This window comes from Anneissia japonica, unplaced genomic scaffold (assembly GCF_011630105.1).
Source record: "Anneissia japonica isolate Jap-2015-1 unplaced genomic scaffold, ASM1163010v1 scaffold171446_len717541_cov154, whole genome shotgun sequence".
NCBI lineage: Eukaryota > Metazoa > Echinodermata > Crinoidea > Comatulida > Comatulidae > Anneissia > Anneissia japonica.
The window spans coordinates 104,096-119,485 of NW_022696538.1; the positions used below are offsets into that span (position 1 = coordinate 104,096).

Below are 15,390 nucleotides of genomic sequence, written 5' to 3' on the forward strand. Positions count from 1 at the left end.
GGTGAGATAGATTATCTTGACAAGTCGACATAATACAAATTGTATCTTGTCATCAACATACAATTTTTATTATGTCGACTTGTCAAGATAACCTATCTTGCCATGACAACATACAACTTATATTATGTCGACTTATCAAGATAATCTATCTCGCCATGACAACATACAATATGTATTATGTCGACTTGTCAGTATAATCTATCTCTCCATGACAACATACAATTTTTACTATGACGACTTGTCAAGATAATCTGTCTCGCGCCATGTCGACATGATATGTATATTATGTCGACTTGACAACATAAATTATCTTGTCAAGTCGAATGGCACTTAGGTGCTTCCGTACTAAGAAACTGCAAAAGCAGCAGACATCAAGTGCGTCAACAAAAGTAGATAAGACGGGCACGAACAAATATTGTATTAATCGGCAGTTTATTGTGGAGCCGCAACCACAAGTGACCTGTCACCTATTAACACGTGAAACTAGGCTCGTCAAGCATATCTTAGGGTGTTTTTTTTTTGGTTTTTTTTTACAATTATGCCGAGGTAATATCACTGCACTATTCTCAGCTACTGAAAATATTTGTTGCCAGCCAATCACAGAGCAGTAAAATATTTTACGGGCAGTTCATTTGTAAACTTCTGCGAGTTTTACGCCCATGAATCAAAGGGATGAAAACTTGCTGAAATAGGTCTTTAAATAAGCTGCAGTATAGATAAACCGAATAGAGTCATGTTTGTCGTCGCGCTATGATAGTTGATTGATGATTTAGTTGGCTGCCGGTGGTTGATACATGTTTGTTCAGTGAAAAATTCATCCAAAACGTCACAAAAGATAGAGTGGTAAGTTCTAAATCTGAATGACAGATCGTGGTAATCTTTTTGTATTCAGGGCTGTAATTTTCGTCGACATTTATATACTGTATATTCTCAAATACAAGTTCTATTCTTTTTTTTATTTTGAACATATTTTTTACGGTAATATATTTTTATGAATAAATTACCAGGCAGTAATTCCATTTTAAATAGAAAAGATATTTCTAATAAATTTATCAAATTAATCTTGGCATCGGAGTGAATGACATGTGTAAGTGTTATTCTTAGGCTGATGATATTGTATTACTAGAAAATAATTAACATGAAATGACAAAGATGTTCGACCTTGATAAATTATTTGCTAAAACATCACTTGAACGTTTGGCTAAGATGAGTGTTTGGCTGAAAGGTAAAGTTTCTGTTTCTTGCTGTGTAGACCCCGGTCCGGTTCCAACAGCCCGATTAGTGTCGGTATATAATTGGAGTCTGTGGCTTGTGTCCTCGAATAACTCTTGTATTGAGAGTTTTGAGTAAAACGTATGTCCCCATAAGGATTCGAACCCAGGCCTTCCGATTATCGTTCGTAGTATCCAAATGTATCCGTTACATGTTGTAGTTCAGTCTGCACTGTGGCGGTCGCGGTTCCCCGGGGACCAGCCCAAATTTCTAACTTTAAAGTGTCCCCATAAGGATTCGAACCAAGACCTTCCGATTACTGTTCGTAGTGTCCTAATGTATCCGCTACATGTTGTAATTCAGTCTGCACTGTGGCTGTCTCGGTTCCCCGGGACCAGCCTAAATTTCTAACTGTAAAGTATAAGGAAAAAATAATGAAGTCAGAAAAATTAGGAGTATCTAGAAATACTCCTCGTGCAATGTTGTACTTGAACTTGATATGTGGAAAATGGCCCGTGAAAGAATGACCCCGGAAAATTTATTTTCAAACTATTTAAATGTTGCAAAATAGCAATAATTTAATTAATAAATCAACATAAATCATAGGCATTTTTTAGTACTAATATAATTTAGGTTTGGGCAATTTTTACGGAATCGGAATCACAATTCAGGGTTTTAGAGTATTTCTAAACCCCACAAATACCGTAGGTTGTTTTATGAACATCAAATTATTTTTTTAAGGAGTCTATACTACATGATACAATTATAATTAAAGGGTTTGGATGGGTTTTGCAGTGTGTTTTTTGAAGTTTGCCGTGTATTTGCAGGTATTTTTCAAAAAAAATTAAACATTTTAACCAAAAAACAGGGGCGGATTGGGGGTGGGGGAAGGTTGGCCACGCTTCCCGCTTCCCGGTTAATAATATAAAAAAAAAAAGAGTGCAGAAGAGAGAAATGATCGCCGAATACCCCTCAGAGGTTATTTTCGGGCGTCTAGAACACAAAAATTTCACAGGAGCATGCCCCTGACCCCCTGGGATAGTGTTATTTTGATTGGCCCCACTTTCGGCCCTCCTTTCAGACATCTCTTGATCCGCCCCTGAAAAATAGGTTCTTATGAACATAAATTCATTTAATTTTTTTATTGAGTTACCAAGTGAGTCCTTAAATGACACAATCACAATTACATGGTTTGGTTTGGTTTTAAAATGTTTTTTGGGATAAATTCATTTAATTTTTTTATTGAGTTACCAAGTGAGTCCTTAAATGACACAATCACAATTACATGGTTTGGTTTGGTTTTAAAATGTTTTTTGGGAGGTTTGTGGGGTTTAGCAATACCTTTAACCCTGCCCTCATAATTACACTAATAATAATTGTCATTTACATAACTACAGAAAATTTTGAGTAAGCCTATATCATAGTTAATCATTATTTAGTAAAGTTTTGAAAACAATAAATTGTTTTTATAAAACAATTATAGTCATTAGTCACTGGTTTATTATTAGCCAATAGGCACTTAAATTTAGTATAGGCGTAAAAACCAACCATACAAATTAAAACAAGGTGTTTACATTAATAATTCCTAATTATTCAGTTTACTAAAATTATTTATTTCTACTGATATAAAAAAAATGTAATTCAATGCTTATGGTTTTCTAGTAATTTATCGTACTTTATTTGCATCTGTAATTTTATTGTTTAAAACAAATACTTTTAGAGAAATTTAAAAAAAAATCACTTTGTTTTAGTACTGGAATCGCATAAATTGATCAAATTTTCGGAAAAAAAATATAAATTTATGTTTTTCACCTATAAAACCCTGTTAAAAATAATTTTTATTACTGAATTTTGTCATTGGGGGCCATTTTTACTGGAGCCATTTTCTGAGGTCATTTTTCCGGGGCCATTCTTTCAGGGGCTATTTTTTCCGGGACCTTTTTTTCCTACAACCTCTGAACTTGGTTGGCTACCAATAAGAATTATGCACGATATTTCGCCCATAAAATAAATAATGTGTTGTCTTCAAATTTAAATGTGACTTGTGTGATGCAAGTTATGTCAAATACACAGGCCGACACCTCTACTGCATTGCTGAACATAAGATATTGTTATTAGGACAACACGCTAAGGACCGCAATATCAGCCCGAACTTTTTCAGCATTTTCAAAAAGTGTAGGAACAAATTTGACTGTCTTAACAATGAAATGTAATTCATCAGACAATTAAAACCTAAAGTCTGAATAAACAAGTGACTCTGTCAAAGCTAAAGCTCTCTAACTTTGGGGATTAATTCCACTGTTACGAACTTTGACATTCCAATTTACAGCTTTGTTTTCTAGATTATAAGCAGTATTGTTGTATCCTGTATACCTCATTATTTGAACACTTGAAAATGACACCATGAAGGAGTCGAAACGTCGTTCTTTTTTTAGCGTTATTTTTCTTCGAAGTATAAAAATAAATTAAAAATCGGCTCCTCAGTTTGTAAAGCCCTTAATATGTCTTTGGAGATTGTCATTCTCCCAGCGCAGAAATGTAATAATCAAATTTGGTCATGACAATTTAAAAATAACTGGCGAGCTTTACCCTACTGAACGTGGATTAACAAATTGCAGCGTTTGTTTTAACAAAGAAATTGAAAAAGTTATTGAACAAAATAATAAATAATGTCAAAACAGGGAGATGTAAATGTACATCTCCCTGGTCAAAACATGTACGATCGCTTTGGCCGGCCGGCAAAAACATTAGACTTCGATTATATGGATACAAATAAGATAACAGGGGTATGTAAAGCCTGGATTTTAAAAAGGCTATCGATACTGTAAACAGGAATTTTTTAAAGTAATGGTTCAGTTGTTTAATTTAGTCTGTCGTTTATCCATGGAACTTATTCCTCCATGAATAGATGAAAACGTTGGATGACCATGAAATGATTAGAGCCTGTTTTCTCGACATATCTAAATGCTTTGACTCCATTGATCATACTCTTCTCATAACTAAATTAGAAAATTATGGCATTAAAGATACTGAAATCAAATGGTTTAAAAGTTATCTTTCACAGCGCAAACAAGTAGTCAAATGTCATAATAAACTATTTGAAAAAGCAAATGTTGAAATTGGCATCCCACCGGGTAGTGTGTTAGACTGATATTATTTTCATTATTCATAAATGACCTCCACAATATGTGTTAGTAGAAAATATCAATATCAAATTACAATCAATAATGAATAATGTCGCTAATTGGCTATGTTCGGCCTTTTTCCTCTTTTGAATATTCATGTTGGTAATGAAACCATTGATGAGGTAAAAAACATCCGTTATTTAGGACTTCAAATTTATGAAAACCTTACCTGAATGACCATATTCAAAAATTAAATAAAACTATTTGGTATAAAAATTAACATCCTAAATAAATTGGCAGAAACACTAAATGAATCTCTTCTAAATATTTTTTATACAACCCTGTATGGACTATGCAATCTCAGTGTGGGGAACTACGTCTAACAAAAACAAAAACATTCTATTAAGGCTACAAAAACGAGCTGCTAGAATAGTTAAAAATAATTTTGATTTTATAAATGTTTGTGGAATTGATCTTATTAAGCAAAATAATTGGAAACTTTTTGATGAACGTGAGATTACGCCCTAGCAATGTTTGATGTACAAATGGCGTTGCACCTTCCCGCTTATGTAATGATATAGAAATGGTTGTTGACCGACAGGAATATTACACTCACTCGCTTAACGTTATCCCCCCAATTCAAAATTGCTCTGTAATGAATGGCTCTTTAAATATTTATGGAGCAAATGTTTGGAACAAAATCCCAATCAAAATTCAAGAATGTCAGTCTTTTAATTTATTCAAAATTACTTATAAGAAACACTTTTTCTGATTATCACAATTAATTTCCTTTTATATTTTCTTGGTCTATATTTTTAACCTTTAATCCCGGCCCCAAAACTTGGACTCAGAATGTCCGGCGGGGGATAGTTTTTACCATTGTTTAGTTAGGTTTGTAGTTAAGATAAAAGTTGTGATCCCAGCCCCTATACCTTGACTCAGAAATACCGGGATGGTGTCTGGCGGGGGATAGTTTCTACCATTTTTATCTTTATTTAAGTAATTTTACAGCGCATTTGTCCTACCTTGTAATCCCGGCCCCAAAACCTTGACTCAGAAATACCGGGTTGGTGTCCGGCGGGGGATAGTTTTTACCATATTGTAGTTAAGTTATACAGTTAAGCTTAACCTTGAGCCGTAATTCCTGGCCCCGAAACCTTGACTCAGAAGTACCGTGTTGGTGTCCGACGGGGAAAAGTTTTTACTATTGTCCTTTATTGTACTGTGCTGGTTACTTTTTGCTGTTGTTATTGTACTGTGTTTTTGCAGAACCATATTGTAAAACAGCGGTAAGATCTCGCCTGTAGGCCTATATATCCTGCCTAAAGATGTTTTAAATAAAAAAAAAATTAAAAATTAAAAAATCTAAGCTTAAGAATAAACTTCAGGATAAGTTTTAGTAGATCTAGACATACAGTACCTACTTGTCTAGACTAAAACTGATTAATCTCTTGCCTTAGCGGAACACTACAAAAATATACGCTAAGCAACATTAACGATCTGAGCAAACTAAAGCCTCCCGATTGATTATACCATGACAAGGGCTATTCATGGTATGTTTATGTCTTCACGCCTAATTTGTGTGGTCTTCAATGGTCAGTTGGATATTTTCCCATCGAAGTTATTCCTATTGGTTAATATACCACGGCACCGAATGTTGTTATTTTTTTGTTGACCAAAAATAAAAAACACACACCAAAAGATAAAATAAATTATACAGTCATATTTATACGTCGATGAAGGAGTACAGTTCAACCTAATGTATTTTAATTGATTAAAAATTGTTTGAGGAAAAAACATATTCCCATTTAAATTAGAAAATAAACACACCAAAAAATATAATAAATTATAGCCATAGTAATACCCCACTCAACTTATAGGCCTACATACTCAGACAAAATAAATACATAGGCCTGCATACACACATAGCCCTACATACTACATGCATACCAACATCTAAATACATAAACTGTCAAGACATCATACGCTAATTGGACTACTTCACGCAACGAATTGTCTTTGTTTAAATTATGTAGGCCCTATTTATCTTGTCAAACATATCATTTAATTTAACAATTATTTTTCTTAATTAGGCCCTAGACCTATATGCCTATATATTTCATATTTACAAATCTCTCACTACAATGCACTGGAACTTTAATTAAAGTATAAGAGAAGGGGATGTTGTGGGGTAGGGTGGAGTAAATGGGAGAATTACTGAATCAAGTCTGAATAGTGTACCTTGTTTCGTTGCTTTTTTGAATTTTACTGTATTATTGTATTGTATTATTGTATTAATCAATTTTAAGTTCATTACCTAATTTCTCAGTTTCAGTTATAATTTTAAAGTTTGTATTAATTATATTTATTCAGTATTAAGTGTACAGTAATTAAGTAACTCATTGTATTGTATTTAACTTGAAGGCACACCCATGAGTGCCATCGACCTAAAGGCGTATGTTCACAAAGTAAATAAATAAATAATAAATAATAAAATAAAAAGCATCAATCCATTCATCCTTCAATGCACATGTGCCAAAAATTCCGAGAGTGAAATCTCTGAGAATACAATGCTATACTGTACCATTATGGGTGGCAGCCCAGAGTGCTAACAGGCCGGGTGAAAACGGGCCGGGTGGCAAAGGGTCTAGGGTGGTGGCAACGGGCCAGGTGGCAAAAGGCCGGGTGATAACGGGCTAAAGTGGCAAAAGGCCGGTTGGCAATGGCCGGGTAACTAAAGTCCCAGACTGGCAGCGGGCCAGGTGGCAAAAGGCCGGGTAGCAACAGGCCTAAGTGACCAAAGACCGGGTGGCAAGGGGCCTAGGATGGCAACGGGCGGGGTTGCAACAAGTCTAGGGTGGCAAAAGGCCAGGTGGTAAAAGGCCGGGTGGCAACGGGCCTAGACACCTCAAAAGATTTCGAAATATGAATATGAATAAAATATTGTTATTTTAAATCTTGTAGTTAAAAATTAATGATACGATTAAAAAAATGTTGAAAATTGGGTTGAAAATGTATTGATTTAACCACTCCCCTTAATAAAAGTGACAATTTAATAGGGATTGGCCGTGGTGATAAAAAATATAATATTTCCCCTCGCGTTTTACCAAAAAGTGTGTCCCAAATCTCATAAAAAATACTTAGTGGTATGTCAACGATCTATCTTTCAATTGTAGGTGCTTTAACTCAGCTCAGCGATTGTATTGGTCATTACCCTGCATGTTATGATGAAGTCATCAAGCAACAAATTAGGGAAAATAAAATGATTACATATAATGATCACTATCTCGTTACTGTATAAAAACTTGATTGGATTGGATTGGATTGGATTAGGTCTCTTATTAACAAAATAAACATTGTAGTTACCATTAATAGGTCATGTACTGTAATACAACTGAGTTACTCACTATAGAATTATGTCACTGAATTTTCATACTTGCTTATAAGGAAATTCCACAAAAATAGAAAGATACTGTATAAATCACTTGAAAATGTAGCTAAAACAAATGAAAATAACAAATATCCAAGTCTTATTTCAAAAATATGACATTGCTATTTTAATACTCCAATTAACTGGATGTTAACAAGGAAAATGAAAGCTAGACACCATGGAAACTAACTGTAGTTTAACCAATTTAAACTATTACATAGTTCCTACTAACAGTGTAACGTGGTTGAAGATGAAGAGCATCTTTTATTTTGTTGAGAAGCAACCCTGCTATGGGTAGGGCCTATAAGTGTTAGTTCCGATGGATTCAGATTCAAAATCTCTGAAAGTGCTAAGAACGTACAACGTAAACGTTTAGTTTTTAGAATTCCATGCACATTAACCGCTTAATGACTTACGCTCTTTAGTCGTGTATTATTTTCCTGTTTTTTAACCTAATTATTATCCATATCTGCTTTTACAGCTTCAAGATGTGCCACCGAACAGTTATTTTGATGATAACACTTGCGATATGTTTAAAACTTAAAGTTTGTGTTGGTGTCGACTTGCCGAATGATCTTGCCGAATTCCTCTACAACAGAATACCTGAGCTTCAGGGTCAGGCTCGACCACGTCAGTTTGCTGCGCTGATCTTCCTGGACCAAACAGAAGTAGAAAATTTGACACAGTTCCAGTTCAATCCTCGACATGACGACGGAACTCCATATGTAAACAACAATGTAGCTTTCAGTCCTCCATCGCCTCAGAACTATATGGTAGCCAGACCTTTCGATGGATATCATGCGGAGGAACATTTGCTGTATGAACTGCAGACCATGTGGAACAATTACATTAATCAAGGTAATCGTCGACGACCAGCCATGATTATTCTATTTACTCGCTTGTACCCGTGCAGTAGAGGAACACGTAATGCCCATGAATGTGCTGAGCAAATCAGAGACAGTCTTGCCGTAGAGCCATATCGTAGCGTTCCGTCTAGAGTCCTTGTTTATAACGATGACGATGAGTCACCTGCAGATCAATTTATTCAGAATTTTAACTTTTTAAGTGCAGACATTATACCGCAACCTCTGAATATGGGATCCTGTTTCAATAGTCGGACGTCACGAGCGATAAAGATGCCACGTGATGCACATGATACGTGCACCGAACCGTCCGTGATTCAATCTCTGCAAGGGTGTGTCCTTCAGTGTCTCGGAGATGGAATTTACTCCTGCTTCGAGGTCTCCGCAGGTGGAACCCAAAAGGCTTATTTGATGAACATTCTGTTAGATAAATGCCTTCTGAATGAACAAAGGGAAATTTGTTTCAAGGAGACGTTTTTAAAGGAAACCGGAGCTGCGTGTACGTTGCTTCAGAAGAAGATTATTGTTGACCATCTGGCAACTTGCCACCAAAAATGCAACCTGAAACCAATAAGCAAACCATGTCAAGATGCCTGGGACTTCGACAACCACATCGCTCTTCTAACCTCTGCCGAGGAACGCAAACAGTATAAACAACCTACTACGTTTGGTTGTAAGGACATCAGACGCACTGGTCTTCTCTGTACTTATTTAGATGACAAGTATCTGACAGCTGGAAATTCTCTCTGTAAAGCAGACCATCCATGCGGGACTTATGGCTACTCCTACACTTGGTGTTACACCAGTATTAGCGGAAATTGGGATTACTGTTGCACCGGTACCTGTGGATATCAAGGTTACAAATACCTTTGGTGCAACTCTGGCAGTACATGGCAATATTGTGGAAAAGGAGGGACCATACCAACCGGCACCCGAACCTCGAAAACACCCCATCCCTGTCTAGCAGACCACCCTTGTGGCCTACATTATGACGTTAGCACTAAAAACGAATACTTTTGGTGTTATGTAGATACTACTCTTGAATGGGATTACTGTTGTAGCCCGCAGCCTGTAGACAACGTGTGTACCTACAACCAACAGACTGATTACAAATGGTGCAAGACCTCGTACTACAAAAACACTGGTGGTGAATGGCGATATTGTTACTATTAGGACTTTCACTTAATACGTTTCTCTGGTGTAATTTTTAATTGAAACAATATGCATAATGATTCAATACCCTACGAATCTCGAATGAATTACATTAAACTCAGATGAGTTTAGTAAAATGTACACAAAACAAACATTGTATGTATGTACCGGGTTATAATGTTAAAGACAGCATAGTGCTTGTAGAAAATATAATATTAACGAAATCACCTAAAGTTAACACGTTTGCGAAGTACAGGTTGTCCCAAAAGTCCCCATACTTTTTTAAAGCCTTATATCTTCCGTAAAATCATTTGCCATCTAAAATTTTAAACATAAATGCGTTTTAGACTTGTAGAATTATATTGGTACCAAACTTAACTTCATTAGCAACCCCTTTATTGATATCACGAGTTGAAAGGTTTGTCACATAACACGAAGTAGGCCTACAATGTCAAATGTGGTTTTATGTTCCTGTATACCAGGGAAAAGTAACTGTTCACTGTGTACACCTGTGCGTGAATTCACAGACTTAAACAACACTTGCCTAAAATGTATTTATTACATTTATTCCAATTGATAGTATAATAAATACTCAAAGTATCGAAATGCACGCCATCGTGTCGGGATTCAATATTTCGACATTAATTATGTCATCATCAGGAATGAAAAATTATCCATATTTGCAAGCTTATATGCACAAGTACCAAAAGTGTTTGACCAATCAAAATATTACCCCTAGTAGGTGACATATCTATGAATTAACTAAAGATCAAAGCATTCTTACCCTACTGATTAATTGATTTAATTGGTATTGCGAATGTGTTACATTTCATAAAATGTAACACATTCTATTTTTCTCCTTCCTAATTCTTTGCATAAGAGTATTACGAGCTGGTAAAACCTTTGTTTGTAATTTGGCGACACAATCAGTTGAAAGCTTGGTACCAAACAAAAATTATAAAAGCTTTTTCTATCCAAAATATGTTTTCAGGTTTACATTAGGAAATATATTACCGGAAATATGAAGCTTTTTAAAGGTATCAAGACTTTTGGGACACTGTATAATATATTGTAATACTGTACAGAATGATACAACTGAATATCTCTGGGGAAGATACAAGGGGCGTGCAATCGCAACCCCCCCCCCCCCCAACCCATCCTAATTTGCATTAAAAAAATAATTGTTGTATTGTATTGTTAACATATTATTTTTATCATCATAAACATAGTGATTTTTATAAAGTATGAGAGTGTGGGAGTGCAATTTCCGGGCACCTTAAGGTCCATTTTCTCAAAGTTTTCACACCTCAGCACCAACAATCGTTACGCTGAGGTGATGTGGACTCTCACGCACCCCTACTGCCAAATCCTACATCCGCCCTAGTAACTAATAGTCTAATACAGCTAATATTTTTTTAAAGGCATGGCATTATTTCTTTGGGGTTTTTTTTCCATTGTTTTCGGCCATTTACAGTACTCTATTTGTTATTGTATGTATTGACTTTTGTCTGAAATAAAAGATCGAAATGTATTGCAAAATGTATAGCCTATATATAACTAATACTGTAGTCTAATTCGAATTAAAAGAAAAACTTATTTACAAAAAATATATATATAATGGGTATATAATGAGGTATGCAATGCATAATAAAAGGAAAGATATGAGAAGATAAAGAGAAAATAAATCTTATGATGGGAAAGCCAATATAATATAAAAAGAGAAACTAAACAAAAAAACTGGGACACGAGAGGACGAAACAAGACAAAAATTATCCAAACATGGGAAGCAAAACCAAACAAATCGTATTCCGACCAGCAAACCAAGACAGGTGACAAAGGGAATTGGAAAGGGGGATAGAACAAATTGACTTGTTTAATTCTTTGGTAATTTTAATGTATACAGCAATCAATCACAATGCTTCTATTTTCTAAATGTATTTATATATTTTTATATGTTAATAGTCCTACAATCAACTTCAGTTATTTCATACCGAAAATACTAACAAATATAGGCCTAATTATAATACACCTATCTAGATCCTTCTCACTTACAGTACTTGTGGATTTCGTATTTCGTGACATTGGTTATTTATTACACCATTTCGTCACTGATCATACAAATTGTTCAATCCGTGCATTTTTGTTTCATTCGTGTTGTCTTACACGGTTGAAATAAGATTAACTGCTCCATTCCAAAGAAAGATAGACTCATCATCTCCGACAGAGCAACATTAACAAAACATTTATCCGCATAATATTTACTTAATAGACCTTTCCGGAGTTTCAGTCAAAATTAACAACTAATCAGAACAGCGCTATGAATACGCGGCGTCTCACAAACACACGTGTTGTCCCACAAAAAATAAACGCACGTTAAACAACTAGAGTGCTGACAAGATGGCGGAGCAATGCAGAGTTATGTATGTGTACCATCCAAGATGGCCGTCGTAGTAAAGCGCCACCTTCAGGCGTAGTATACATATTGGTGCATTATTACCATAAATAAGCCCTCTGACTGACTATTATTTCATTAAACAAAATATTAACTATCGTAGCCAAAACGAGGCCAAGTGGAGCATCCTATCCAAAAATAAAGTACCAAGGAATGAAAATTAAAATCGTGTAGATTACACCCATACACCGCAACGCTCGAGTTTCAAACATACGGGTAACTAGATGTACTGAACTTTCTGTGTAAATTGAGGGCGTAATTGCAAACGACGGCGCTTAGACGAAATTCGATTGGCTGAATCTATGGCAGCCATCTTGGATGGTACACACACACAGCTCTGCGTATTTCGAACATCGAATACATTGCAGTTAGCGCTCTAGTATTCTTATTACAGTAATCTCTATGGTTTTAACACTGTCGTCTTATGGGACCTTAGCAACAATATCCAAGGGGTGGGGCTTAGCGGAAAGTTCCATTGTTAACCCTCTGTTGTATAATATTCTCAGCTACACACAGTACTCTACCCATTTTCTTGCAAAATGAATGAAATGAAACAACTAAAACTTATGGTATGCTTTTCACTTCGGATGTCTCTCTCTTCCTCATAAACGAGTATCCCAATAACGAAGGCATGGTAGCTGCTTCTTGAAAGATTCTTCAACAAACATAATAGGCCTACCCGGAACACAAATAGATAATGTTTGCATCATCAAGCACAACTAGGCCTACTTGACATTCAAATGGAAGTATTATCTACAGAGACAAACGGACAGCAATGGGGGACCAAAATGGCCCCTAGTGCAAATATATCGATGGCCGATTTGGAAGAATGCATGTTATCTAGTTTTCACCTACAGCGTACCGTACTCGCGCGAATAAGCGCCCGGGCGCTTAAAATATTTTTTAAACTTTCTGGGGGCGCTTATTCAACGGGGCGCTTATTAAAAACAGAGTAGAAATTGAGGGGGCGCTTATGGAAATAGATGAAAATCGAAGGGTTCTTATGGGAAATTATTAAATCCAAGAGGCACTTTTTTGAATGAAAAAAGATTATATAAGGACATTACGAATGGTGGTTAGAAAAGATAATCGTCCAGAGAACATGGCTCATGACAAGAATGCGTGAATATTTACATAACAGCAAAATACCGTAGCAGATGCAAATAGTAGTGGTGAGTAGTGGTTAGCTTGTTAGCCATCGGCCGATTGAGATTAGAAGGATGGCAGGATCATTGTATTTTTTATTTGAAAACTCAGATGAGAATGTGCTAAAGGTGCAAATTGTCGGAAAAGAAAAAGAGGAGTAGGACTAGGCAAAGACAAATAGGCCTATGTATAAAGAGTAAAGTTGGAAATATACTGTCTGTCCAGGGATCGGAGCTCTCATCAGTCCAAGAGAAATATCCTCATTTTGATATTGACCTAAGAAGAATGTGTTTCCACTCTGCAGCTCAATTATGCCAACAACAGCAGTCCCAGGATTAATTGGGTTATTGACTTGCTAAAAAGAAAATATTATGATATTAATGATGGGGCGCTTATTCAAACGGGGCGCTTAAGGGAATGTTCACGTTAGGAGGGGCGTTTATTCGAGTACGGTACTTTCTACACTAATATGTAGATGGCATCTTAATTTTGGAACAGCCCTAACGCACTCAATTGGTTCAAGGCACACATCAACGGGTTTCACCCCCACCATCAAATTCAAACTAGAATCGCCAAATTTTCAGATACTGTTTTTAGATATAACATCTATACTTACCAACGGTACCATCTCGACATCCATCTATAAACCCATTGCCAACCATAAATATACACTTCAACAGGTTTCATCCCATAAGCCTGAAAAAGTCAATAGTTTACTGTCAATGCCTCCGCCTTAAACGAATTTGTCAGACACCACCGACTACCACAATCAGCTATCCACACTCATATCTCATTTTGCTAAATGTACGGTAACTATCCACTCCCCTTAACCAAATGTACCGTGGCTAAAGCACACTTAAAACAAGAACAGAGTTCCTTACATAGTGCCTACAACGTAAAACCCAACAGCAACCGCATACCAAAAATATTAGACTACAATCCATTTACCAAACCACTTACAGATGCCATTAAAACAGATTACAAAATACTCAAATGTCAAATTAGACCATTCCATCGCTTATCTTAATGACAAACCACCCATAAACGCCAGGGGTGGCGCCAGCAGGGGAGGCCCCCCCCCCCCCGTCGGGGAGAAAAAGCACAATTCGTCGGAGAGAAACAAAAATTAAATGTATTTTCTACATATTAGTGGACTCTAAAATCTATTAAATAAGCCTTTGAAACCCATAAATTGTCAAAATTTTCGGGGGCTTCGCCCCCCTGGACCACTTTCGGAACCTTTAATCGAAGCTCGACCACGCCCACTTTGCTTTCGTCGGGGAAATCTGACCCCTCGTCGGGGCATCGGCCCCCTCCCTCATTCGGGCAAATCCTGTCGCCACCCCTGATAAACGCACGCAGACACCCTCCGCCCCCAAAATCACCCATAACATCATTTGAACTAACAACCGACAACCACAACAGAGAAAAAAAAAACGGTGCTAAGACAGCCAATGCCAATTATGTAATATAATCACTATAGGGTATACAGTAGATTCAAAATACCAGTATTCGAGGAAATAATATACCCCGACCCGACTGCCATGCTTCTAACGTTACTTATTTCAATTATTGTATTATTAAGCGTAACTAGGGAAATTTCACAGGTACCAAAATCAGGGCGAGACTTACAAATCACAAATTTACTATTAGACGTAAAGACATGAGCAAATCAGTCGCAGCTCATTACAGTCTCCCTAACCATAATGTTAATGACATGGTGATTTATTATTTTATTAAATTCATGTCTACCAAAACAAGGCGTTGTGCGGAAATCCGTTGAATTCTCCTCCTAAAAACCCATACTAATATAGTCTATACATTATTCACTCCAGCCACTTTATTTATATTATATTTATTAGACTACTGTACATATAAGTTTTAATCTGCCTTTTTACATTGACAGGAAACCAGGCTCAAATGTATCACTTACGCTGATGAAGTCCACAGGAGAGGACGTATATTCCTGTAAACTAACTGTTCCAAAAATACGTATCCAAACTTGTATCA

General features: G+C 36.2%; 1 protein-coding gene across 1 annotated transcript; it reads left to right on the forward strand.

The window, feature by feature from the left end:
* Positions 1–700: 700 nt before the first annotated feature.
* Positions 701–10,450, forward strand: LOC117102114. Its single transcript, XM_033242316.1, has 2 exons — positions 701–843; positions 8,249–10,450. Exon 2 carries the CDS (start codon positions 8,256–8,258, stop codon positions 9,801–9,803), a length of 1,548 nt encoding a protein of 515 aa, XP_033098207.1. The 5' UTR covers positions 701–843; positions 8,249–8,255; the 3' UTR covers positions 9,804–10,450.
* The last annotated feature ends 4,940 nt before the right edge of the window (positions 10,451–15,390 follow it).